This window comes from Rhipicephalus microplus, chromosome X, assembly GCF_043290135.1.
Source record: "Rhipicephalus microplus isolate Deutch F79 chromosome X, USDA_Rmic, whole genome shotgun sequence".
NCBI classification, from domain to species: domain Eukaryota; kingdom Metazoa; phylum Arthropoda; class Arachnida; order Ixodida; family Ixodidae; genus Rhipicephalus; species Rhipicephalus microplus.
In genome coordinates, this window is record NC_134710.1 from 215,138,213 (window position 1) to 215,164,969 (window position 26,757).

Genomic DNA, 26,757 nt, shown 5'->3' on the forward strand with positions numbered 1-26,757 from the left:
TTGAAGATGTGCGCCGTCCACAATGTTTTGCCCTTTTTTATTTACAAGAACACATGCAATAATAGGTGAATCTTTTTTTTTTTCTTGAAAGCTCTCGAATCGCCTTCTATATAGCAGATGTAATTACATCGCATAAGCAAGTTACTTCGTCGTTCGTGTTCTCAAGGTCCTGCCGCTCCCGGATCACGGCGCGAAGGCGTCACAGCAGATGTGGGTATATACTCTCCTCGGCCTGATGAGATTGGCGGCGATATTCGACAGGTCGCTTTCAGGAGGGCGCCTATAGACAAATTCCACCGGAAACACGTCACGAACATGCGGTGGCGCTGTTGTCGGGCGTTTGGTTTCGCTACTGTAGTTTCGCTTGGTAGGCAAAAGCGGCAGCGCCTACCGCAGTTTCTGCAGTGTTTTCGCTGGTGCGTGTGCTGTTTGTGGCCGTGCAAAGAAGATAGGGTGTTGTACCGAGGAATCTTTCTTGCAAGAAAGATGGGCCAAGTCTTTTTATATATTTTTTTTCAGTTTTCTTTTGACGAAAACCGTCGCCGATCAGCCGCAGCTGCGAAACGCGAAAACTTGCCTTCGACACTGCTTCCCCGGTTATGTTTTGGAGCGGCTTACCCATAAAAAACGATTAGGTCTACAACGTTGGAATGAGTTATGGAATTACGCTTTTTTTTAATCCGTATCGAGCACGTTTACCTCAAAGCAAGTTAACGTTCTGGATAGCATTGCCATATGCGAAACATTTTTGACGGTTGCCATTGTTGATATAACTGCAAAAGTCTTCGACACGTCTAAATGATATCGCCATACTGGCGTGAACTAAAGGTGTCACTCGGTCATCGAGCCAACGATCAAGCATGTGTTTCTTTCTGCGTGGGTACGGTTAATTAAAATAACAGCGAACGAAAGAATGACTTAGTCTATGCTTTTTATGACTATATGCGGCTGCGATGACACACCTCACACAAGTGTGTCGTAGAGGGCTGTTCTGACTCTGGTGTGCTTCACTATAGATTCTCGCGTCTGTGTGAATTCACAGAAAAACGTCACGCGGGAAACTTGCCCAGTCGTGCGCATTTCGCGGCGTCGGCTTGAGCGTACGAATTCGGCCGCGGACCTTACAAGTACGTAACCGTATTGTCCACAGCATGTTGTTGAAGCATCATCGCAAGCGTGTTGAGGATGAAAGTGTCGCCGAGGTTGCTCTGGTCATTTGCACGGATAACTTCTCCGTCACATTTGTTATGAGAGGATTTATCGTAACGATTCATGGCCACGTAATTTTACACCACCCATTTGCATATTGTACTCTAGAGCTTCTTGCTGATTTGGGTCTGTACTTGCATTAGTACAAATTTAATTAAAATGTGCACGCGTGACGTAGGCTGCCGCAACGACGATGACATTTCGCAAATGAGTTACACCGCCACAGTTAAGATACCCCATATGTTTTGATGAGGTTCTCAAAGCTAGGGCTACACGTCAACATAGCCAACATCGGGTGGGGCCTTCCTTCGCCGGCCCCACCCGATGGCTGCTCGATACAGGTGCGGCGAAGATTATCGCGGCGATACGCCACCAGGTCCAGCCCGCCCCGTTCCTCGGGGCGATAGCGACGTAGCGTCGACTAATTGCGACGCAGCGCCTGATCCGCGGCTCGGGAGTGGACGAAATGCGCCAGCGTCCACTATCCAAAGCAGGTTGCGCGATTTCTGACAAATTTCGCAGAGCGGTGCGATTCGCCAAAGCGTAATTGGCGGGAAAAACTCCCCAGCACCGCCTATGCGGCCTCGGCTCGAGCGAACACGTTCACGCCATGCAGCTCCACAGCTCAGCGGCGCGAGTACTCCCCAAAATGAGCGCGCTTGCGACATCGCAAATTCCGTCACGCGCCGCACTACGCGAAGTTCCTTCTTGGCTCCTGTTCACTGCATTTCACCAGAGGTCGTGGCCTAAACGAATCCACGCACTTCCTGGTGTGTCAGGAGCGACACGAAGGCCGCAGCATACCACAGAACATGAGTCATTGAAACCGCTCTATCGTGGGAGAAATGCAACTGTCCGCTCTTTCAAGTGTACAGTATATGTATACTTGTAGGTATATTAGCGCGCTGCAATATAGGAACAAAAATGAAGGAAAACAGAATGATGTACCATCAGACTTCCAACTAACTGTATTCTTACGATAAACGGTATGTGGATACAAATACCGACAGTCAACCACATTGTTTGCCCGCAATAACTGCTCAACTTATACTCTAAAACTGACCCGAATTCACAAAGGTATTACTCGTAACCTTGTGACTAGTGTGAACAGCAATTCCACACTCGCTTCTTTCGAAGTCTCAGCATCGCTACGCCCACGTCATCACTCATCAGTGTCATCACCTACGGATCGAGTACACTGCAGGACGAAAAACAGAAAAAAAGAAATAGCGGCTGAGCGAATCGAGTTCGTTGCGGTCCCTGCATGCGAATGGTGTCACCCAATGACATGACATCCTTATTTCTTGGCACCGGCAGTTGCCCCATTAAGACTTCTATAGCACAAGTAGACCATGAATACACACAGAAAGCAACATTTTTGTGAATGTAGCCCTTTGCTCGCGCACAAGAACGTCCTCGCGTCCACTTCCGTTTTCAGTCTCTCGTTTTTTTTTTTGTCATGCTATTTATATAGAAGTATATAAACATATTTTATAAATTATATTTCTGACTGCATTTATTTGATGAGAGCATCGTCATTTATATGTATCTGTAATTCATTTTTTAAACCTTGTATTTTCTTAGTTTTGCAGTGTTGTTGCTAACCAAATACTTGTGTTTACATTTCATAGGAGGTCCCATTTTAGTGCACAATACGGGACCTCCTTCTGTATATTGTTTTTTTGTACATCTTATTATGAAATAATAAAACTTGATTTGACTAACACTAAACGTCAGTTAACCACGATTTCGGATATATACATAGGGCTAATATAGTGGTCCCCAAAACACAACACAAAAAAACTAGCAGTTGTTTCATGCACGAATACGACCGATGAGCGAAGCTCCTTAGAAACGGGACGCAAACGTCTACGCGCGTGATCTCGCTGCTGGCTTTCGTGAAGGCGGTACGGTGAGGAGACCGTTTGCAGCGCTGGGTGGCGGGAACGGCTGGGGGAGTGAGCGTGCGGTCATGGCCTCTGAGATTAACCCGCCGCGCGCCCGCAATCTCGGAGGCCATGGTACGGTGCGCGCGGCGCAGCGCGAGCTAACTGCCTCCGCGCCTGTGCGTGACGGACGCGCACACCTGTTGTTTTGCTCGACGGTGACGGCGGCGACCGCGTAAAGTGCCAACCACTGGCACGCGTACGCCTGCGCCTACGCGTCAAAAGCGTCTAGTCGCGCCTATGGAGGAAAAGGGCGCGCAACCACTGGTACGCGTCGGCACTCGCGCCTGCTCGCGTCGCGCCTAGCTGACGCGCAGTGTTGCTAGAGCTTTTGATGTGAAACTGCCAAAGCATTGCCTGAAAATATTGACTTTTCAAACATTTGTTACTCTTATTCAAGCCATGGAGGAGCTTTTTTAAATCAAAATAGTATATTTTATATTTGATTCGACACTTTTCTTAATTATTTCAAGTTTCAAGTTTATTCAACAACGATGTCAGTTTACAGAAAAGTGCGTACAGGATTGGTAATACACACAAGGAGCCCCAAAGTTGGAAACTGTCAGGGGGGCTCCCATACATGATGTTAACGGGAGAAGAAACAAAATATACAACATTCAGTTGTTACGGTATCTTCAGTAAGAAAAAAAAAAAGCACAGTGCGAAAAAACGAAAGTAGAAAATACATATATGTTTAGCAAGGCAAAAAAGAAAACTCTGAAGAACAAACAAGCGCAAGTTATAATACAAAACGTAAGGACAATATAACATGTAGCAATTGTTATCGATACATTAAAAAGCAGTTGCTAAGATGAAGACAACTGTTGCAAAAAATATTTCTTTACTTGGTTTTTGAATGCATGTTCTGTGGTTGATGATTTTATTACGTAAGGAAGGGAATTCCACAGCTTGATTCCCGTAAATGTGGTAGTGAACTTGCCGTAGTTTGTGCGAACTTTAGGCAGAAGGCGGTTATCAAGCTCAGAAAACCTAGTAATATTATTATTTACAAGGCCTTCCAAGACAATGCCATCTATATGCACATTACCGCGAAAAAGCCTATACATCACAACTGATAACTTCAGCTGAAAGAGGTGATAAAGAGGATGTATATTTAAATTCTGATAAAGTGGCGTTGCATTGGTTAAGAAATGGCTGAAAGTCATGAGTCGAAGTGCTTGATTCTGTAGGCGTTGTAGTTGGTTGAGGTGGGTCAAATATGTGTTACCCCAGGCTGATATGCAATAAGATAAATGGCTGTGAATATGTGCGTGATAAAGGGAGTGGATTATGTGTGGCTGAAAATATGAACGAGTTTTGATTATGGCGCGTATTCCAAAGGTTATCTTGCGAATGAGTGATTGCGCATGAAGATTGAATTTCATATGCCGGTCAAGAACTACACCGAGAAACGTTGTACTGTCGGACATGGGAATTAAATTATCGTCCAGACGCACAGATATAGATTTTGAAAGTACAGTCGGGAAGGAATGAAAAACTATAAAAACGGTTTTTGATGGATTAATTCTTAACATGTTCATTCGACACCAGGAACTTATATTATGTAGATCCACGTTAATGTTTCGTTGTAGCTCATCGACATTGTTAGCATAAGTAAAAATGGTCGTGTCATCTGCATATAAGATACAATCTGTAGCGGTCAAAACATTAGGTAGATCATTAATAAATAGCAAAAAGAGCAGCGGGCCAAGGATCGAGCCCTGAGGAACACCTTGATTTACTTTCTTAGCTGCTGAAACTTTACCGTCAATCTGAACAACTTGAGTGCGATTGCAGAGATAACTAGATATAAATTGAAGTGCAGGGCCAGTTATGCCATACGATTCAAGTTTATGTATAAGAATTTTGTGATTAATTGTGTCAAAAGCTTTCGTTAAATCTATGAATACGCCACCAACTACGAAGCCTTGGTCGATTGCCCCTTTTATTTTATCGGTGAGGGTTAGAAGCGCAAGCTCAGTGGAATAGCCAGGCCGAAAGCCGTACTGTTTAGATGTCAACAGATTAAACTTTGTCAGGTAGGATATTAATCTTGTATGCATAAGACGCTCGATTATTTTGCTGAAAAATGGAAGAATACAAATGGGCCTATAATTACTCAGAAGTTCACGATCACCTTTTTTTGTGAACAGGTGTTATTCTACCAACTTTTAGGGAATCGGGAAATATGCCTGCTTTAAACATCTTGTTAACAAAATCTGCAATGACAGGAGATAGCTCACTAGAGACTAACTTGATGTGGGATGGATGAACAGAGTCAAGACCAGGTCCCGTGGACCTGAGCGAAGTTATAACACGAAGAACTTCCTCTGCACTCGTTGGTCGCAAGAAGAAAGAATAAGGCTGGCGAGGTAATGTTGGTAATGGGGGATTTCTCAGAGATTCACAGGTACTGCTAAAATACTCACTGAACGCATTGGCGATATCAGTTGGATGGCTGTATGTTTCTGCTTCAGTTCTAATTTTCGTTATCTGCTCACGACATTTATTATTTAAGAATTCGTTTATGACCTGCCAGTTGCGCCTCGTATCATTGCCATTATCCAAAATTTTTTTCTGAAAGTATTCTCGGTTTGCACATTTAAGTGCGGCTGCAAGCGTGTTGGAATATTTCTTGAAACGAATTTTAAGTTCCGAGTTAAATGGCTCACAAGACACTCTTTTGTGAAGTTGGTTTTTCTTCAAGATACAACGAAGTAGCGCCCTTGTAACCCAAGGTTTTCTGGGATTACTGAAATGACGAGCTGTGATGTGTACCGTCGTGCATTCGTTAATGCATTGTGTAACTGTAGTCAAAAATAGCTGATAAGCCTTTTCAGCGCAGGATTCACTTATTACGACGGTCCAGTCAATTGATTGTACCATAGATACGAATTTTTGAGAATTAAAAGATATCCTATCTTTGTTTTCCTTACACTTGTAATTTTCTGTGCCCAAAGTCAGGAATATAGGGTAATGATCCGTTATGCTGTGCTCAATGACTCCTTCTGTATTGTCTGTAGCAAAATTGGTTAATATGTGGTCAATTAACGTACTAGATCCTGCTATGTCACATCTGGTGGGAGTGGTTATTAAAGATTCAAAACCGTAGCCATGTAAACACCCGAGATAATCAGAACATGACTGATTAGTAGGGTCGATAATGTTGACGTTGATGTCTCCGCAGATGATGATATTTTTGTTTTCGTTCGTAATAGTGTGCAACAACTTATCGAACTGTAAACAGAACTCAGACTGTGAAGATGCTGGCGAACGATAAATGCACCCTAATACTGTGTTCCGGCCATCGACTGAGAAAACACTCTTGTCAAATTCTATCCATACAGATTCACAGAACATATTAGAAAACGCAAGGTCATTGCGGCGTTTGTATGACAATGACGATTTAATAAAAACGGCGGATCCACCGCCCCGTTGTGTAGCACGATAGCAGTACTCTGCATTGTATCCTGATAGCGCATACAAGTTTCTGTCGTCCGGCGACAACCACGTCTCAGACAAACAAATAAATGAGAAATTGTGATTAATTAAAGAAAGAAATGCAATGAGACTGTTGTGGTTTTTACGTAGGCTGCGAATATTCAAATGTATCAGTGATAGTTTTGGGTTTTTATCACTGAAATGTTTTTTCAGAGCTTGACAAGAAAACATTGTTGCGTAGGTTTTAAAATACGAAGCAGTAAATAGCAATACTGGTAGGCTAGGCCAACACAGCAAGGTCACCCGCACTAGAGATACGGTAGACGCGGCTGTCGTCCGTCTTTCTGGCCTTAATCATGCAGTGATCAGTCCAGAGATGTTTCCAGCCTTTAGCTTTTTTCAGTTCAAGTGCCTGTGCGAACAGCCGTTTCCTTTCTTGTGTGAGATGATCATTTGCATATAAGGGCTTCTGATTGTTTTGGGAAAACCCAAGGGCCGCAGTCGTCAAGCGGGCCTTGCGTACTTTTTTCAAGAACTCAGTCTTTTTTTCTCGGGAGCAGAAGCGCGCGATAATGTTCGTATCTTTTTTGGCTGGCACACGATGCACAGTATCAAGATCCTCAGGTGCAATCTTGCACCCTACAGCATTACCCATGGACTGAACAACTGCCAGACAGCTTTCACCTTTTGTTGCAGGGACGCCTTTTATTTCTACATTATTTAGTCGGGAGTACTGTTCAAGTTCAGAAACCATTCGTGTCAGTTGCTTATTTTCATCTTTCAAAGCCTTGTTTTCAGTAGCGAGGTCGGAATTCTGCTTCTTAACACTCTCGACAAGCTCGTTGAACATACTAAGGCTGTCACGCATCGCCGCGACCTCAGTGCGTAAACACTCAATTTCTTTTGCCAACTCAGCGTTCGTCGGCATTCTGTACAACAGCACACGATTTAGACTGTTCATTAGAAATCAAGCCAATAGTGTCGACTGTATTCGCGTGTCATCCACATCAACATCAGCTCTTCGCGCCAATTTCTGTTCTTTCTCCGTGTGTGCTCCTGTTGACGGGTGGACGTGTGTTTGTTTCACGAAGCTTTCCTCGTGCGTTTCTCGCAACCATGCCTGCGGTGTCGGCAGTTTCCCGCAGGAATACAACAGTTTTCACTTCGGCACTCGTGCTCCTCATGCTGCTCATAAAAAAGAGGAAGCAAGTACGCGAGCAGCGGCAGCCTCGCCGTTGGTGGATTCGCCCTGTTTTCTTGGCGCGTAAGCAAGAAGGCCTCTACCACACTGCGGTAAGTTCTTCAGCTCTTTCTTGACCTCGTTCAGTCTCATTTTAACGTGACGTCGTGCTGTTCGATCACTCCTGACTGAAATAAACAGCAATGACACCTACGACATAAAAATGAAAGCAAAATAAATAAAGCCAATAATACGATATACCAATAAACATGCAAGGAAAAGAAATAAACCAAGCGAGTGATGGCCACGCCTTTGACAATAGAGCACTTATAATACGTATGTTGTATTCAAACCCCATGACCTCTTGAAGCGTTTTGTTTTAGTAGCAAGTGAGTGCACAGCCAATTGGGAAATGTTGCATGTATGCCCCAGCAAACTTCTATGCATTTACTCGTAGGGCATATTCAGCTATAAAATGAAAGCTGCAGAGAAAATTCCACCGAAGGAATACTGTATTATATCTGAAATTTCACATGTGCTTGAATGTTCGATCAGGGATTCGGCGTTAAGAGAGGTACATTGCTGGTTCCCGTTCATTTTTTTTTCTCTGTAAGAATCTGTTCAATCACTGTAATCTGCTTTTGTTTTCAACAGATGAAACGGATGCGCGAAGGCGATCATGGATTTTTTTTTAAGTTCTATCGAATGACGCCAGCACTTTTTGATGTGCTGCTCAGATTCGTTGCTCTGGACCTGACAAAAATCCACGTGTCGAGGGAAACTCTCGAACCTGGTGAACGGCTTGCAATAACCTTGAGGTTAGTGATATTGAGGTAAAACATGCCACATAGCATTAACTGAATGTAAGTGCCAAAAAAGATAGCTTTGAATCACTTTATTTTTTCATTGTTTCATGTTTATTGTTTCAGTTACCTTGCATCAGGGCAAGATATCCCCTCTGTTGCTCTGGCGTATCGAGTGGGAATCGAAACTGCCCGCTTGTGCATTCATGAAACGTGCGAAGCAATCTGGGAAAGGCTAAAAGATCATGTCATGAAGGTAAGCGGTTCGCAATTCCACTTTGATGTTGGTTACCTGGTAGGTAAGCCTGGAAGCAGCATGGATAGGTTCAGCCTTAAATTGAAGTGAGAACTCGTAATCAGAGTGGAGATGGCACATATTTTTTGATTGCTGCAATACATGTTCACCAAAGCTTGACTGACGGCAACTAGTGATGTAAAGAGAATTTTGTTGCGTTGAGGTATACGCATAGATTTGAGCCATCACGGTGGATAGACAGCAATGAATTGTTTCCCAATACAAGCAGGGAACGCATGATAGACCACAATATGCATTGCAAACTTATGCATCCAGAATAAATGCTCACTGCCACCCTGCTGGTTTCTTGAAACACTGCTGGTTTCTTGAAACACGACTCTTCTGCCCAAAGAGTAGGCCACTCTTTTGTTTATTTGTTACTTCTAATATCTTGCATGTGTTAAAAAAACCTGCAGGTACACTCATACCACTCACTGCACCTAACCTTTTGTAATACTTGGCTGCACTTCCCAACTCTTTGTATCCTTTTTTCGCAATCTAACACACCTTCTCACAATGTGATAAGCCCAGGCCCACTTTTTCTCTAAATTCCTACCAGGATACCAGCAATGATTGATTGATTGATATGTGGAGTTTAACGTCCCAAAACCACTATATGATTATGAGAGACGCCGTAGTGGAGGGCTCCGGAAATTTAGACCACCTGGGGTTCTTTAACGTGCACCCAAATCTGAGCACACGGGCCTACAACATTTCCGCCTCAGGATACCAGCAAGCTCTCCTTGCTCTGTGATCCGCCAGGATGTAATGATGATGAAATGTGTAGGTGTACTAGTCGTGCGTTTTAAACGTTGTTACAAGACGTCTGTAAAGTGAACTTATTTTACAGCATAATTCAATATTTTTCTTTCTTCTGTGTCTGTGTTTTTCTCTTTTTTTGCATAAGCACTGCAAATTCATCACAGTTCCATATTCTAACTAGCCCAGCACAATGTTTAAGTTATTTTTTCTCAGCCATGAATTGTTGGGGAGCTTAGTGGACTCACCTGGATTCTCTCTGTGCATCCTCAGCTAAATTTTTCATCTATGCTTACACAAATACTGTAGCTGATAAGTGCAACATGTACATAGAAAAGGAGATCAGAAAAATGAAATCATCAGATGGGCAAAATGAGGTATTAGTCTAGTTTATTTCTGGACGATTCTAAACTGCAGTAAAATTACAAGGTTCACATGGTGTGAAGCACACGAGTGCTGTTGCGTCTTTCCTAACTTCATGCATCTTTTGTAATTTGGTGTACTGTACAACTTTAGTGCAGTAAATCAGCAGATCGACTGCCTCTATTTAATGACGGACTCTTGTAGTGAGAGAAAGAAAAGTGGCGAGAGTCGCATGACAGCAGTGTAAAGTACGTGGCTTTTATTCGAACGGATTCTGCTGAACCCCGTTTTGAAAATCACTGCTTCTAATAATGTGCTCTCTGCATATTTGTTTTGTTGCATTATAGGTTCTTTCTTGTTAAAGTACGACATTTTTTGTTTGTACTTCCAGACACCTACCAAAGCAGACTGGCACTGTATTGCCAAAGGATTTCATTCACGGTGGCAGTTCCCGAACTGCTTGGGTGCCGTTGACGGGAAGCATGTTGCTATTGTATGTCCACCAAAATCTGGCAGCAAATTCTTCAACTATAAGGTAAAAGCTCACCTGGATTCTCCCTGTGCATTCTCAACTAAATTTTTCATTTATGCTTGCACAAATACTGTAGCTGATAAGTGCAACATGAACATAGAAGAGCAGATCAGAAAACTGGAATCATCAGATTGGCAAAATTAGATATTGGTCTAGTTAGTTTTTGGATGATTCTAAACAGCAGTAAAATTACAGGGCTCACAAAGCCAGAGTGGACACATGGTGTGAAGCATACACAAGTGGTGTTGCGTCTTTAGTAACTTGGTGTACTGTACAATTTTAGTGCAGTAAATCACCAGACTGACTGCCTCCGTTTAAGCAAATAGTTGTTATATATGCCACACTTTTGAAGATACGTGAAACCTTAACATAGATAGTAATTATTGTACTGCTGTTATTCACTGTGGCTGTACAGATAGGTCATGACCTGGATTTTTTGTCGTGTTTATTGTTTCAGGGCACATTTTCCATAGTGCTGATGGCTGTGGTGGACAGCGATTGCAAATATGTGCTTGTGGACGTCGGTGCAGAAGGCCGCCAAAGCGATGGGGGAATATTCAAGGAATCATCCTTTGGCTGTGACCTCTCTAAAGGCCGCCTTGACATTCCAGCAGTTGGCACCCTACCAGGCACTTCCACATGTGTGCCTTATGCCTTTGTGGGAGACGAGGCATTCCAGCTTCGTAAGGACTTCATGAGGCCTTACCCCGCAAAATGCCTCAATGACACTATGAGGATTTTCAACTACAGGCTCAGCCGAGCAAGGTATTGGATTGTTTCTCTCATTCGTTAACCTCATGTCTTCATAGCCTTCATTCGCAAAAAGGCCCATCACGTGCGATTGAACACGATAGCTTAACCTGTGGATCTTAGTCAACCAAGGGCATTTGCAGAACTTTTCTGCTGTGGGAAGGAGTGCTGGTGCACCGAGTTACCACAAAATAGGCACTATTTTCTGTTAAAACTGCGCACATGAAATTAAGCTTTCAAACAGGGCAGTAGTAGCCAAGTTTTAGGAGATACTCTGCATTATCTTAGTGCTGAGAAGATTGTGTCCGTCAAAAATAAAGCGTTACGATCACTTCACGAAAAAAGCTCTCTGTGCAGGGTTGACTTGTGCTAAATGGTCACCAGCAAGTAGCACAATATGTTGGATACATCTACCTGCAGTTAGTCTTTGTATAGTAGGTGCACACACCATGTGTTTCAGTGAGAAAATTATATGATGAGACTTGTGATAAAGTCATTGCTGCATTTCATACATGACTTATGCTGTTCACACTCATCATAAATACTTGTGTAGTTACAGCATTTGAGGTTGATTCTATTGATGAAAGCTCCTCGAATGCTTTGACTACGGCCAGACATTGCTGAGCAAAGATCTTAATCAACTTGCATTTTGCAGATCACCTCATATTACCATGCAGTAGGTTGGGCAGTCTGAGCGCACATCATGAAAAAGTGTTACTGTACATGTGATGACCTCCGCAATGTTTCACATTTCACGGAAAAATTGTAATCGCTGATCACATGATCAAATTTGTGGCTTAGACAGTGGAAAAGAGGTGCATTTGGAAACTCCTTCTGTATTATTCTATTCACTCCAGCTTCTATTCCAGCCATTGTAGAGCATCTGTCGTACTACTATTATTTCACAAGGTTCAAAATAATCAGCCCAGCATCGGTTAAAAACTTCAAGGTTGTAGTGGTGATACAAGCAAAGTTCAGTAGTTAACATTTGAAAAAATAAAAGATGCAGAAATGGACAAAGAGTGCCTTTTGCTAACACTGAGTACACAAGCCAAAGTTCATAGTGCTACTGCCGTTGACAGTAATAAGCCCTCGTCTGGTGTTCCATCTTTCTCAGTCATATGTGATTGTGCCGACAACGGGTTAATGAAAATAAATTTGGTTGAACACTTGCTGTCTCTATATACTATTACAGTACAATACTCAAGTGCAGCAGCCTGTAACAGAATAGTGTAATGAAGGGACAGCTGGTACATCGTACTACAAGGAAACAGTGAACAAAGATGGCGACGGCGAAGGAACTCGGAACTTGGATTGTTCATTCCATCATCCCATTTTCGCACTGTTTTCTGACAGTGGGCTGTAAAAGATGGAGAAAGTATTGCACTAAATGGGAAATAGTCTTTCATCACATTGTGACAAATGGCTCATCTGTCACAACTACTCGGCATTACCACACCACTACTTTTATTTTGCAAGCACTTTCCATTGCCTTGAAGGCACCATGGTGTGTCGCGTCTTCATTCGCTGTTGCAACATTTTTCTTTTTCGTCTGCAGACGCTGTGCAGAAAATGCCTTCGGTATCACTGCTGCCAGGTGGAGGATACTGCTTCGCACCATAAACCTGCAGCCCAGCCATGTGGACTTCGTGGTGAAGGCCGCCTGTGTCCTCCACAACTTCCTTACTGTGTACAACCCACATGCCCATCAATTCTTGGACAGAGAAGACAGTTTCGGAAACGTTGTTGGAGGGCGCTGGCGGCATGGTGTGCAACATGTGCCAGACAACAGTTTCTTTGCCATGGCTCCAACACAGGCACGAAACTACGATGGTGATGCAGGTGCTGCAAGAAGGTTGTTCGCCAGCTACTTTTCTAGCACGGCTGGCCAGGTTCCTTGGCAGTGGAATCTACCAGGACTGACAAAGAAGCAGCCCTCCTAGACACTTGTTCTTCACTGCCTGTTCGGGCAAGGACGCACAGCTGCGTCATCACTCTCCTTTCTAGCATGGCACTGCTTGCCCATTCTTCAGTGTGACAGCTGCTCTTAAGGGGGTATGGTAGGGTGAACCCAGCAAAAAATTGAATTTGCATCTTGACACCAAAAAATTCACTGTACTCTGAGGAACGAAGCTGTTGAAGCCCGACGTTGAGAAGCCACTCCACGTGGTTTAAATTCCGCACCGTAGTGTGCCACGCAACCTCTGGCGTAAGCAGTATGTGGATGTAAAAATTAGTTTTTCTCAAAGTGCGTTTTCTGTAAGTTTTTCAACTTCAACCTACCTTTTCTCAAAATGTACTGAATTGATTTTTATAAAACTTTGTATGCGTGAGCTACAACAAGTAAGCAAATATGGTTACATTCCTTTTGCTGTTGCAGAGAAAAGGTACAGAAAAGGTACCAAACTTTTTTCTCTGTGGAACTCAAACTCGATTTCTCAATTTTTCTCAATTTCACTCACGCAGACTTGCCAAAATACTTCACTTACTTTGGCTCAGACTCGCGGCTTGATGCCAACGTGAGGGTTCTCTCATGAGTGACTTTGCCTACCTATTATTTGACTCCTCACGCAAATCAGCTTTTCACTTTTCTTGTTTTCTGTGCTCCCTGGCTCATCTTGTCATACCTTCTATTCTCCTCAAATTTGAATGTGTTCTTGTAAATTATTCTTCTGTGAAAAATAAATTTTTATTTTACTAAGTCCACATGTTGTGAATTAAAGCGGTGTCATTTTGACACAAACAGGGGCAATGTAACATTTTCAGTGACTCTGCAATGGTCTTGTGCCTTTGCAAAACCGTATGTTTAGCGAGTGCTACGAACTTCAATCGGACAGAGCACACAAGCTACCAAGTGGATGCTCAATGTTACAGGGGGGGGGGGGGGGGCAGTGACAAGTTATACGATCACTGGGACCATAAAATATTCATTGAATACTTTAACTGCCATTGAATACTTTGACTGCATAGAAAGCCGTGGCTACCGCAGTACATAAGCATCTTTCTACAAGACATAGCAGCGCCGCTGTGTGTCATGAAACAGTGCATCGGCTGTTGCTCAATCGATCCACCATATTGTACACTCAGAAGAATAAAAAAAAGGATCCCTGTCAGCTACATTTGTACGGCAATCAATGAATTTGTTGGTGTGATTGATGAAACAAATATCGGTCAGCTTCTTGTGTTTAACTCTCTCATTCCTCTGCGCTGCGACACAAATGTAACTCAGCTTATTGGAAACCATAAAAACAATGTTAACGCTGTGTCAACTTCCTACTTTCTTAGGCTCTTGAGATACCGTGCACGATGAATGTACAGTATCCCAACAATAAGTTTATTCCTGTTGCCTTCTGGGTCAGCTTGTTGTGTTTAACTCTCTCATTCCTCTGCGCTGCGACACAAATGTAACTCAGCTTATTGGAAACCATAAAAACAATGTTAACGCTGTGTCAACTTCCTACTTCCTTAGGCTCTTGAGATACCGTGCACAATGAATGTACAGTATCCCAACAATAAGTTTATTCCTGTTGCCTTCTGGGTCAGCTTGTTGTGTTTAACTCTCTCATTCCTCTGCGCTGCGACACAAATGTAACCCAGCTTATTGGCAACCATAAAAACAATGTTAACGCTGTGTCAACTGCCTACTTTCTTAGGCCCTTGAGATACCGTGCACAATGAATGTACAGTATCCCAACAATAAGTTTATTCCTGTTGCCTTCTGCAACCATGCTCGGGTTTGACATTACCGACTTCTTCAAATGCTCAGTGACTGCAGTCACTGTATCAAGTGGATAACCTATATCTAAAAGACCATAACCTGTGCTCGTGAGGGCCAACTTAAGGCAAGACATAGCTGAATCGTTTATAACCTTTAATTGCTTTGATGAGAAATTTAACACCGGTTTTAACTCCAGCTTACTTTAAACCCAAATTAAATTATATTAAGACTAATACATATGTCTAATAATCGACAAACATTTAGGTTTCAATATTTGTCTTTTAAAACCCAACTTGGACAATGTCTGGGATCGATGGGTTCGAACAAATATATTTATTCTCGTCTCATAAATAAATGCACTTCATCAGTACAATATCTATGGCGTGCAAATAAATCTGGCTCATACATATGGAAATGGCTAAGCCTTTACATTTACAGAGAACTTGTAATTGTCCTTTTGAAAGGGTATTGACAAAAAATTTTCACTTTGTTTTTTTTACAACCAAGGAAAGGCCAAGCACTCAGAAGCCTAGAAAATGTACCGCAATGCGCAAGTGTGCCCTGAAAAACTAATTATAGTGTTCTGAAAGCTAGTTTAAACTCCTAGTGTCCCCTGTCGTTGCAACAAAGTATGACCTTTTCGTTACGTGCTAGTACAAGATATGGTCACATTTCCACGAACCAAGCAGCCATCTCAGAAGTTCCAGTACCAGATATCATCACAACTAGCCAGAATGCAGCGTGAAGTCACCAAAATTAGTACTCAAGTCCCGAGGTCAACTTAGTGTCGATGTTGTAAGGTGCCCTGCGAGAAATTTGATTTTAATGTTGAAATGAAATACCTTATCAGAATTTGCCGAGTGTTATACTTTCTCAGAGTCGTCTGTGTATACAGGAGATTAGTTAGTCAGACTAAACTCGCCTTAGAAATATGGTGTCGGTACCCCTTAAGGTATGCAGCAAAAGCAACTGTACTTTTCATTTACGTTAGTAACTTACGTGTTGCAAACATTTTGCATGAGTGAAGCCGCATTAGCAATGAAATGCAGGCGCATTGTGGCATAAATGCTTTGTGTCATACTGTATGTAGCTCATCACAATACAAGCATATAATTCACGAATGACCATGTGAACAAAGCATACCTTGGTAATTATTACTGAACTAACTTTTATTATAAAGGACAAACATCATCAAAATGACGTATATTCCCCAAATTCATTCTGTGCAACCCTGATAATATTTACAATACACAAATAAATATAAAAATAAGTCACAAGATTAATGACTAAATCACATATTTCATGACTAAATAAAGGGGCCATGTCACAATCACTCAAAAACTTCACTTTCAGTGAACACTAAGAGTAAAAGGTATATTATTCCCAGACTGGTTATAAAAAGCAAACCTTAAAATATTACAATAAAAGAAAACCTTGCCCACCCCCAGCGACTAGCCTTTTGCCATGACGAACGTGACAATGCACATTAAGGAGTGTAGCCGTTCTGTTATACCAAAGTTTCAGCTGCAGCAAGTATTCTAATTTCAGTGCCGAATGAAACAAGGCTAAAATAACAGGTTTCACATACAGTTGACGAAGAACTGCTCGCAGGAATGCAGATGCTCGAAAAGTTAGCTGCTTGTTACATAATTCCTCACGAGTGCTGCCCCACTGTCCAGCCACTTGTGTATTTATGAAACACTCAATTACAAAGTAAGTGTTCATGCAAATTCGCTACCATTCTGCCAGCTAATTTGTGAATGCGAAACGATTAACCGACAGAACATGTTCGAAAATTGGGTGTTATGACCCCTTCAAACACTCCCGCTTCCCCTGATCCTATAGGTATAAAGCAAAGTATCGGAGGTGTTTTTTTTTTTTTTTTAGTGACAAGACTTGGAGATTATTAGTCTGAGTCACAAAGCAGATTCTTATAGGCATATGAGAGCATTGAAAGACAAGCCCTATTTTTGTAAAATTTTTTGCAAGTCAAATTAATATTTAAAGTGTGCATTTTGTGTACCAAAGTGTACTAACGAAAAAAAAATGTTAGCGCTCCCTGAAGTAGCAAAAAATAAGTGTGCACTCAAATTCCACATTCTACAAATTCTAATCTTTTCAGGCACAGAAAAGAAGCTTTGCCCTGTGCAATGAACCAAAATAAATCTCTTCAAATGAATATTAAAAGCACAGTGATTAAACAGGTTTCAAGAAAATCAACAAAAACATTTTAAACAGGTGCGGCACCTACACAATCAGGAGCGCTAAGTCTTGCATATTTGTAACTAGTAACACTCAAGCAGCTGTTTGCTTTTTTTCTTTCTGTAGACAATATTTAAATGAGAGAGCAAATCTAATTGTTAACAGGCTGACATATGTGTCCTTGAGTGCGAACAATGCATGCACAATGCTGTGCATTAACCTGGTGAGAAGTGTATGGTTTTTATGACTCAAAATGTCAAGTTGACAATGCTAACAAAGCATTATTACACATTTGCACATTTAATATGAAGGCTAAAAGAGTCATAAAACGCTCGATCTAAAACGACAATGCGAAACCACCGACATCCACACGCACTAATTAGGCGACGTCAGCATAAGTAGTTCTTTGCCTATCGAGGATTGCAAAACTCTTCGGTACTTGCGAGTGCATGCAATTCAAACACCTATCAGCGCCTTTGCCATAAGCAATAGGCACCAACTTGAACTCTGTAGCTGACGTCATATTAAGCAGCATTCTTGTGGGATGCCTCTTGCACGCGCTCACAGATGCCGTAGAGTTCTGCGTTTCTAGATAGTCAAAGCGTCTATGCAGGCTCATTCAGGCTGATGATATAGTTAGAGCATGTGGCTACTGATGGTGCCGCATTGTCGTTGTTAAGTGACCTTTTCACAACCTCTTTAAAGAGTAAACAAAATATCACATATCAAGCTAATCTTACGATGCACACAAAACAGGCACTTTCAGTTTTTTCTTCGCAACTGTTGGGTAGTGTAACATTTTTCCTTGCATCTTAACAAAAAAACTGTTTAAAGAGATAGTTCATGCAGCAAAATAATGAGTGATTCAGTTAACATGACAGAAAATGTAAAAAATGACATTTTAAAAAGAAATTTGCACTTGGCCCCGTACCTTAATAAAAAAAAATCACTTCAGCCATTGAAATAAAAAAGAAACTAGTCCACATACTCCATTACTAATTGCATGATCTTCCCTTTCAGCTCTAACTGTCGCTTTTCTGGCATCTTCTCAAAGTATTTAGCAAGGCACAGCCCAAAATATTCATGTTCGTTTCTTGACTCAGTTTTTTTCAATGTCTCGCACAAGTCTTGCACATTTTGAGTAATTCTATCCAACTCTTCTTCATTCTTTCTTTTGCGACTTCTTCGCTGGGTTGGTGTTGACCCGGCACTTCCATCGGCGACAGCAGGCTCTGGTGCAGTCCTCTCTTGGGTGTTTGGGCAAACAACCCCTGGAGGCCTGAAAGCATCATCGTCTGAATGTGCAGAAGCTTCTGACAGTTCTAAACACTGGTCTTCAAACTGGACCATGTCCTGCAGAAGCTCCTGCACATTCATACCTATGCGGGTAGTAGGGCTGTCAGGCCTCGGTGGTTGCCTGCCAGCCTGCAGCTGGCTTACAGGCCTTACTGGTTCACCCGGACTGCAGGAAACGCTTGAAGTGCTCTGCAAGCTTGCAGGGCTAACATAATTTCCAGATGTCCTGCAGGCAGCAACAAGTGTGAACGTTATAACCTTACATTGATGAAAAGCCAGTTAAAGAAGTACCCGAATGTAAATATTTAGGAATTTATTTAACAGAATCATTTCATCGGAACAGGCACATAGAACACATGATCTTAAAGGCTAGTAAAACATTGTATTTTATTCACAGAAACTTTCACTGTGCAACAAAAAAGGTAAAGGAAATTCTCTACTACCTGCATGTAAGGTTTATACTTGAATATGCTTGTGTTACCTGGGACCCAGCTCAAAAGTATCTTGCAGAAACAATAGAAAAATTCAAAACCAGGCAGCTCGTTTCGTCCGCAAAAATTACTAGCTATTTGTTAGTATATCAGATATAAAGGCCACATTAGGCTGGGAAACTTTACAATCTGGAAGACGGAAACTTCGACTAAAACTTCTGCCTAGTATATACTATAACCTTTTTAGAGGTGAATACCCAGTAGCACCAACATATCGTTCCACAAGATGCCAACACACACATAAAATACGAGAATACGCATTCAAAACAACAACTTTTACTAACTACTTCTTTTTAAAAACACGTAGAGAGTGGAACAAACTTCCCAAAGATATTGTAAACTTGAGTGACAACAGCGCTTTTTTTTTTCATCGTTGTGACATCATGGCATGCTTATTCACTTTTAGTACCTGTTAGCCACATGTAACATTGTACTGAAATATTTTTCGATTGCATGCTGTAATTATTATATGTTGTTTTATTTTCCAGAATGTTTAAAGCGTCACTATTCACAGATATGAATTTCGTGTGTAAACTCCCCTGCAGTAATGCCACTATGGCATTGCAGGAACTCTAAATAAATAAAAATGAAATATATTTTCACCTCTTTCTGCACTGAAATAGAATCAAGGATTAAACTGTGGTTTTTCCTAAGCACATCACTTGGTATTTCACACACTTCCACACTAAAATACTTTGCTATATCTGGTTTTGCGTGTTTTCCAGACCACATACAAAGGACCCATCAACTTATTTACTTGCACTTCAATTAAACTTTGACATTGAGGCAATCTAAGGTCAAACAATGTAAACATAACTAAAATCACATTAACATACTTACATTTCGTTTATGTAATCTAGAATTTTATGGCACGAACCACATACAAAAAGAAAACCAAGAAGCTAACTGTGCTGGCAATACAACTTGAAATGGCACAGTTAATGATAGATGAAGTGATCACAATTCATTTTACACCAAGAAAATCCCTGGCATAATACCTTGTCTTGGCAAATAGATGGACAGGGATCATTATTGGCAAAAAAAACAATATTAACAACATTTTCATAAATTAAATATATAGCAAACCATATTAGCCATACCAGAAGCCGGGCTGATTGACCAAACAGTAATAGGTGTTTTGCAGCAGCGGCCATGCCTTTATGCATAAAGCCAATGATGGGCAGGCAACATTGATGTAGTAAACTACACATACTCTGCTACTATAGCACATGTAATTCACCAATAACTGCAACAGATGCTAACAGAGAAGAGTACATACCTTATAGCAAGGATGTCAACAGTACATATAAGATGGATTCCTAGAGTCTTATTAGTGCTTTCACTGGAATATTCAGTCAATTTTAAGGTAAAGAAAAAATGTAAGTATTGTTTATTCTTCGACGAACTACAACGTTTAGTTGATGCAATATGACCATACATGTGGTGTAGGAATAATGTGAATGCCTGCGGCAACGTTAAACGTAAAGGCACAATTATGCAGTTTACTTACAGCCAATATATTTGTTCATGATCTCGAACACAACTGTGTGTGTGTGTATGTATCATATATATATATGTATATATAATATACTGTACAATGTCAATTTTTATTTAAGTGGGCACGTGAGCGTGTGGCCTGCCAACTCTGGTGGCTGTTTGCAGCATGTTCAAACGGGAGCGAGAGTTACCACAGCTTCTTTTTGCGTCATCTAGTGACGAGCAAAACAAGCAGTCATAGGTGATATAAAACTGGTGGCAAACTTAAACCCCTCCCCCCTTTTAAGGCATAACAGGTCAGGCCTGGCCTCTTGTGGGTTCAATATTTGCTGGAGCCCCGATATTTTTGCATTCGCCTCAATACTGCCAATGTCAGTTTTCATTACCACTCTCACATTCCAACAACCAATGTCTTCTTGCCACTCCTAGGTAAATATAAATTATCAATCACCTGTGGAACATATCGTGGCTCATGGTATCCAATTATATGCCATATAAGTCTGGAGAAAAGGCTTTGACAGCGAATGCAACGGGATTTTCACTTTAGCCATGCCATGACCAGGTCAAAAAAGAAATTACAGCTCACTCAGATTCAATTAATAAATACATTTTGCTATGAGGACTCACTCCGACTCAGACTCGCCACAATGAGAGTGCTCAGTCTCACTGTACTTTTTCAGAACCGAACTGAAGTACGAACCCAAGCTCACCAACATAGCTACTGAGTCAGACTCACAGTTTCGCCTGAATCTGGGTTGATTCACGAGTTCATTAGTGCAAAGTTATCTTTTTCAATCTTAGTGTTAAAGCTCCTTAACGCAAGCAACTCGCATATTCGATTCTCTATAATATGCCTTTAATCTTGTACCTTCAAGAACGAGTTCTCAGTGGTTTCAATTCGATGAGGAGATTTTTATGAAATATGCGACTCGTGCGGCATATCTTGAGGAACCACCTACCCTGAAAAAATTGGTGGGGAGGGTCGTGGCACCCTTGCACCCCTAATTCGCTCTTTGAATCAACAAATATTGTGCAGCACATTCTTGAGGTATCTGTGAAAAGACTTAGTACAAAGTTGAGTTGATGTAACACTCAATTAATGAAAAAAAAATATCAGTGTTCCCTGAAGTAGCAAAAAATAATTTTTGGGGTTCAACATCTCTAAATCACCATGTCATTACGAGAGAGACGCCGTAGTGAAGGGTTTTGGAAATTTCGACCACCTGGTGTTCTTTATAATTTGCACCTATATCAATGTACAAAGGCCTCAAGCATTTTCACCTCCATTTAAAATGCCGCTGCTGTGAATGAGATTTCATCCTACACCTGTGGGTCAGCAGTTGAGCACCACGACCACAAAACCACCGTGGTGGGTGAAATAGCGAAAAAAAGGGAACATGTATGATGCAAAGAGGGCTCTCTGAATATGCACAAAAAAACATTTGTTTTTCCATTTGACAACACTGCTCAACAATGGAAAAATGCACACCATTGTGTCAGCAAAAGGTTTTCTCAAGGTCTTTAATGTGGTTGTCATTAATGTTCAGACCTCTATCAGTATTGTCAGTACCACACTGCTTAGATTACTATAGCTGTTGAAACAGATAATTTTTTCATATCACTGCACACTGCTGCCTTGGCCACATGTAACAGTAATCAACACTTGAACTTCCTACATGCTGTACACTGCATTCAATATATGCATACCTGAAAATCACAGAATTTTCAGTGTCACATTATTTATATTTAAAAAGATGACATTTAGCAATGCTCATGACAACGATTAATAAAAGTACTTACGCCCTTGTTTGCATGGTATCCTTGAGAAAGCATAGAAGCTGGAAATATGGCCACGTGATGGTGATGCACTCCCCATCGTCCAGGCCGGCACCGCTCTTTGCTTTTTTATTTGCTACGAAGAGCCGCCGGAACTTGTCACGTAGCGACTTCCAGCGCTTCTGCACAAGCTCGGCGGCGTCTGCGCAATGGGAAATACAAAGATTGAAGCGCTTATGCATGTCGCACGAACGACCAAGTGCTAACTTACCATCAATATTTACATTCGGTAACACGGCTGCGGCTGCCTCCCGCCTCATCGCGGCCTTCACCATCTTGTCCTTGTGCTGCCGGTGGCTTGCCATCCATAATGGTAGTCTATGCTGCACTGCAGCGATGAGAACCTCGTTGTCGATGAAGGCACCGTCCATTGCTTGCTTCTCACACAACTGCAGCACTGCACGTCTGAACACAAAGCACCGCGCTTGTGTAGCACATGTTCCGGAAGTGAGACCATGAGCGCCGTGAACATCCGGTGCGACCGTAGTGTTTCGAAGATTTCCAAGGCCGAAAATTGTCATGCCTGCCTATTGCATCGACTGCTAGTGGATGTAGTTTTGCAGGAGCACATACAATCAGCTGGCAATTGTCACAGTAGGACTGTTTCACCGCTGCACGACGACGGCTAGCAGATCACACAGTTGCATTTGTCGTATGCTTCTCGTTCACACTCACACGGGTGCTACAGTGCAATTCATTCACGTAAACACGCACATCGAAGCTTCAGTAGAATTCGTTCACGTAAACACGCACATCGGAGCTACAGCTGAATTCGTTGGTGTAAACACGCATGCCGGATCAATTCGTTCGTGTCAGTGACACCATGCACTACAGCTCAACGGAGTTCGTACGCCGATGTAAACGATGATCACATGTCACTAGCTTGGCATCACACGCTACTGCAAAGGCATCAGACAAGCCTCAAGCACTCTTTCTATGTAATATTTTTTTTCTTTTTTTAGCCAGCTGAGACGTAAACAACTTAACTTTCCTTGTCTGAGTTTGTCCCGTCAGCTTCCACCGAGGAATGCAAACGAAACACACATCTTTTTCGGCATCCGGCTAGTGTCGATCATCCTGACTTCTATCATCGGAAGCATCTTACCACCACAGCCCACTGACTTCGAGCACAACGTATGGAGATGAAAGCACAGGCGCAGTACAATCGCCGATACGATGTTTTCACACGGCCAACGACCACACTGAAACTGGCAGGCACTCGCTAGCAAGCCGGCAGGTACTCGCTGGATTTGTCGGCGTCACTCGCACTCGGCACGAAATTGAGTCACGCTGGTAGCACTCGCAGACATTCGTCGTGTCATTCTAGATGACGAAGCGGTCATACAGGAACGTTTGGAGTAGTTTTCGTGCTTGCCTCTATCACTCGGCCGTGCCTTCGAAGCGGCAGCCATTAGGCCCAGCACTCGGAGTCATCGCGGCCTCTGGTTGGTTGGCGCGCGGCCTCTGATTGGTTGGCGCCGCTGTACGCGTGGTGACGTAGCGTACGCGAGGCGAAATATCAAGCCCGGCTTGATCCCTCGCGCCTGCTCGCGTATGCCCCTTTGAAGCCGACGCCGAGAGGCGCATTTGACGCTTTTGACGCGTAGACGCGAGCGAACGCGTGCCAGTGGTTGGCACTTAATGCAGGCGTAAGAAGCTTCGCTCCTAAAGAAACAGGAACGAACGTTCTAAAGACGAAACTGCTCGAGCAGAAGCCAGACAATCGTGAAATTTGTGGGGGTGCTAGCACACCATTGATGTTTGCGCCTTGTGGCGCACGTGTTCGGGTTCTCAACTATTGAGCGGTAGGTGGCGTTGTGCTCGCGAGCGTTTATTACCATCATCATCATCATGGTTAGCGCCGGCACTGACGCCTGGCGGGAAGCTTGGGTGCGGCACATGAGAGAATAGCGGTTGGCGCGAACGGTTTTCTCTTGCGGCGGATCCACGGTGGACGACACCGATGGTCCTCTGCCGTGGGCCCTCATGGTGAGTCGAGCGTTGGCGAAGCCACCTCGTGTTTACGTTGTTGAGTGTTGTGAAATATTCTTTAAGGTTGTTTAGCGTGTTAATCACCAGAGATGTATTAATTCGGCTGACAATATCGTTGTTGTGAAAGCAGTTAAATAAATGCGTTGTGTTTGGTTGGGTCCGACCATGTCGGCTGTGTCCGTTCGTTCCGAGAGCATGACTCATTAGTAGACCTTACAAATTGGACATTTTGTCTATTCGCAATAACGCCCGATAACTTCAACAACGTCCTCAGTGACCACACTGTTTCCCTCGAGGTTATCAACCGTCAATTTAGACCCTTCGCTTCGAGGCCGCTAATAGACGCTCGTTCATTCTTCTCCACCAATGCAAGGGAAAAGAGTGTCGTCATGGAGGGTTTTGTCGAAGTGAATGGTAGATGCGCCGTTTGGTGCGTCGGTTTCAGTTTCGCCAGCTAAATTGGCCAGATTGCATGACTCCGCGGGGATTACCAGTGGCCGCTTCTTCGAAATTTCAAAGTGGCTATGGACAATTCGTAGAAAGGGCTCAAATTCGCCAATTTGACTCACCTAGCAATTACCACCAATTGAGATTTGATTGTGTTAATTTCTATTTTACCGCCATAATTTATACTTGTACCCATCTCAAGATTCCTTGAGCCACAGGAAGGCAACGCCACAAGTAGCACGCAGATACCTCTTTTCTGTAGCTTTTACAGAATATTGGACGCATTTTTTTAAACACCCTGTATATAGCAAACCATGACGAAGAGCGGTCCGGTCAAAACCGTTGGAAATAAAATTAAGACAACCGCTACGTTGTGTCTAACCTCTTCCCAAGTACGTTTGGCCCATTTGAAAAAAAAACTTCTTCAATCAATCAATATATATGTATATATTTATATATGTATATATATATATATATATATATATATATATATATATATATATATATATATATATATATATATATATATATATATATGTGTGTGTGTGTGTGTGTGTGTGTGTGTGTGTGTGTGTGTGTGTGTGTGTGTGTGTGTGTGTGTGTGTGTGTGTGTGTGTGTTATTATTATTTACTAAACGACATCTTTAGGGCCACCGCGTAGCGCACATGCAAGAGGGCAAGTGGCTGCACAGGAAGACCAAGTCAACAAACTATATAGAGTCTGTGCTCCAGGCTAGCGATTCCTATAACGCAGCGACCAGAAAAAACGAAAGGAATAGCGATAAATTACAAGTCAGGCCACGTAAGCAATGCAAGAAGAGGTCTTCAGCGGCAAAAGAGTCCAGAAGTGCCGTTTTCCTTCACAGCGGCGACCTCATTTTTATGAATGAGTATACCTGCAACCGACCTAAGCAACACCAAAATGCAGCGACAGGATAAGAAAGAATCGTGGACTGTACGCCCCTCGAGATCGCTCGCCTCGCTTCCAAACATCGCCGAGGACGCAACGTATAATTCATTGGCGCTGGTGAGGAAGGCCCGGCAAGTCGACCTACAACGAAGAAAGGCCGGACTAAGAGGAGGAAAGCAATAAATTAATAAAGGGAGAGGGATTCATTAGAGGGAAGCCTGCTCGACGACTTCAGATTGGTCCCGCAACAGTGCGCAAATAATAATGGCGCCAATTGTAGCACATACACGGGCCGGCAGCACCTTAGCACACGCCGCGATAAGGCCGCACTTCGCTGCGGGGCTGAGCCCGCGCGCGGGAAAAATCGCGGTGAGGAGAAAGCTGCGCCACCCGCACGTGAATACAACATATACTGCCGCACTACTACAGCTGGCGGGTTGGCTCAGAACGCCACTCGAGATACACATAGGCGCTGTATCAATTACGGAGCGATGCCGCAGCTACAGATTGATTCCTAGCGCGTCGTAAACACGCCAGAGCCACTTATCTGCCGTCCCTCTGCGATGGCGAGCCCTATTCCGATCAGAACTTCCCCGTCAGCACCCGCTGACAAATCACGACCACTGGGCGACAGAAAACTGCGTCCGGGCTTCCCGCTACAAGATGCAGCAGCGGCTTCTGAAACTATGCGGAAAGTATACGGCACGCGACGCTAAGGCTCGATTTTCACTGCGGAAATAACTGCTTGAGGGAGCAACCGCGCGCACAGTGGTCTAGTGGTTATGGTGCTCGTTTACTGACCAGAAGGTCACGTGATCGAATCCCGACCATGGCGGCAGCACTTCTTCGGAGGCGGAACGCTAGTATAGATTTAGGTGCACCTTAAATAACACATGCATAGCCAATATTTGCGGAGCCGTCCACCACGGCGTTGCTCATAATCATACTGCTACGGGGAACAACATAGGAACATCATGGTTTTGGGTCGTAAAACCGAAAACAACACACACATGATAAACACTGGTGATAATCGATATTGCATCATTTAAAGCGTCGTCACTTTACGAAAGAAATCCAAATTGTGCGCTCC

At 42.8% G+C, this 26,757-nt stretch overlaps 2 protein-coding genes across 2 annotated transcripts in view; one reads left to right on the plus strand and one right to left on the minus strand.

Annotated features, from left to right (window-relative positions):
• The window catches only part of ush (Zinc finger protein ush), a 432,792-nt gene that overhangs the window by 279,050 nt on the left and 126,985 nt on the right, over window positions 1–26,757 (minus strand). The window lies entirely within an intron of this gene.
• Window positions 7,162–13,221, plus strand: LOC119187356 (uncharacterized). The gene is made up of 6 exons (XM_037435519.2): window positions 7,162–7,889; window positions 8,431–8,594; window positions 8,706–8,835; window positions 10,388–10,531; window positions 10,986–11,293; window positions 12,837–13,221. The coding sequence occupies exons 1-6, from the start codon at window positions 7,713–7,715 to the stop codon at window positions 13,219–13,221; spliced, it is 1,308 nt and encodes a 435-aa protein (XP_037291416.2). The 5' UTR covers window positions 7,162–7,712.

Bases quoted from the DNA above. Each gene is read 5' to 3' on its own strand.
- LOC119187356 (XM_037435519.2), top strand. From the start codon at position 7,713: ATGCCTGCGGTGTCGGCAGTTTCCCGCAGGAATACAACAGTTTTCACT. The intron at 8,595-8,705 runs GTTAGTGATATT...TTATTGTTTCAG, and splicing joins CGGCTTGCAATAACCTTGAG to TTACCTTGCATCAGGGCAAG. The intron at 8,836-10,387 runs GTAAGCGGTTCG...TTGTACTTCCAG, and splicing joins TAAAAGATCATGTCATGAAG to ACACCTACCAAAGCAGACTG.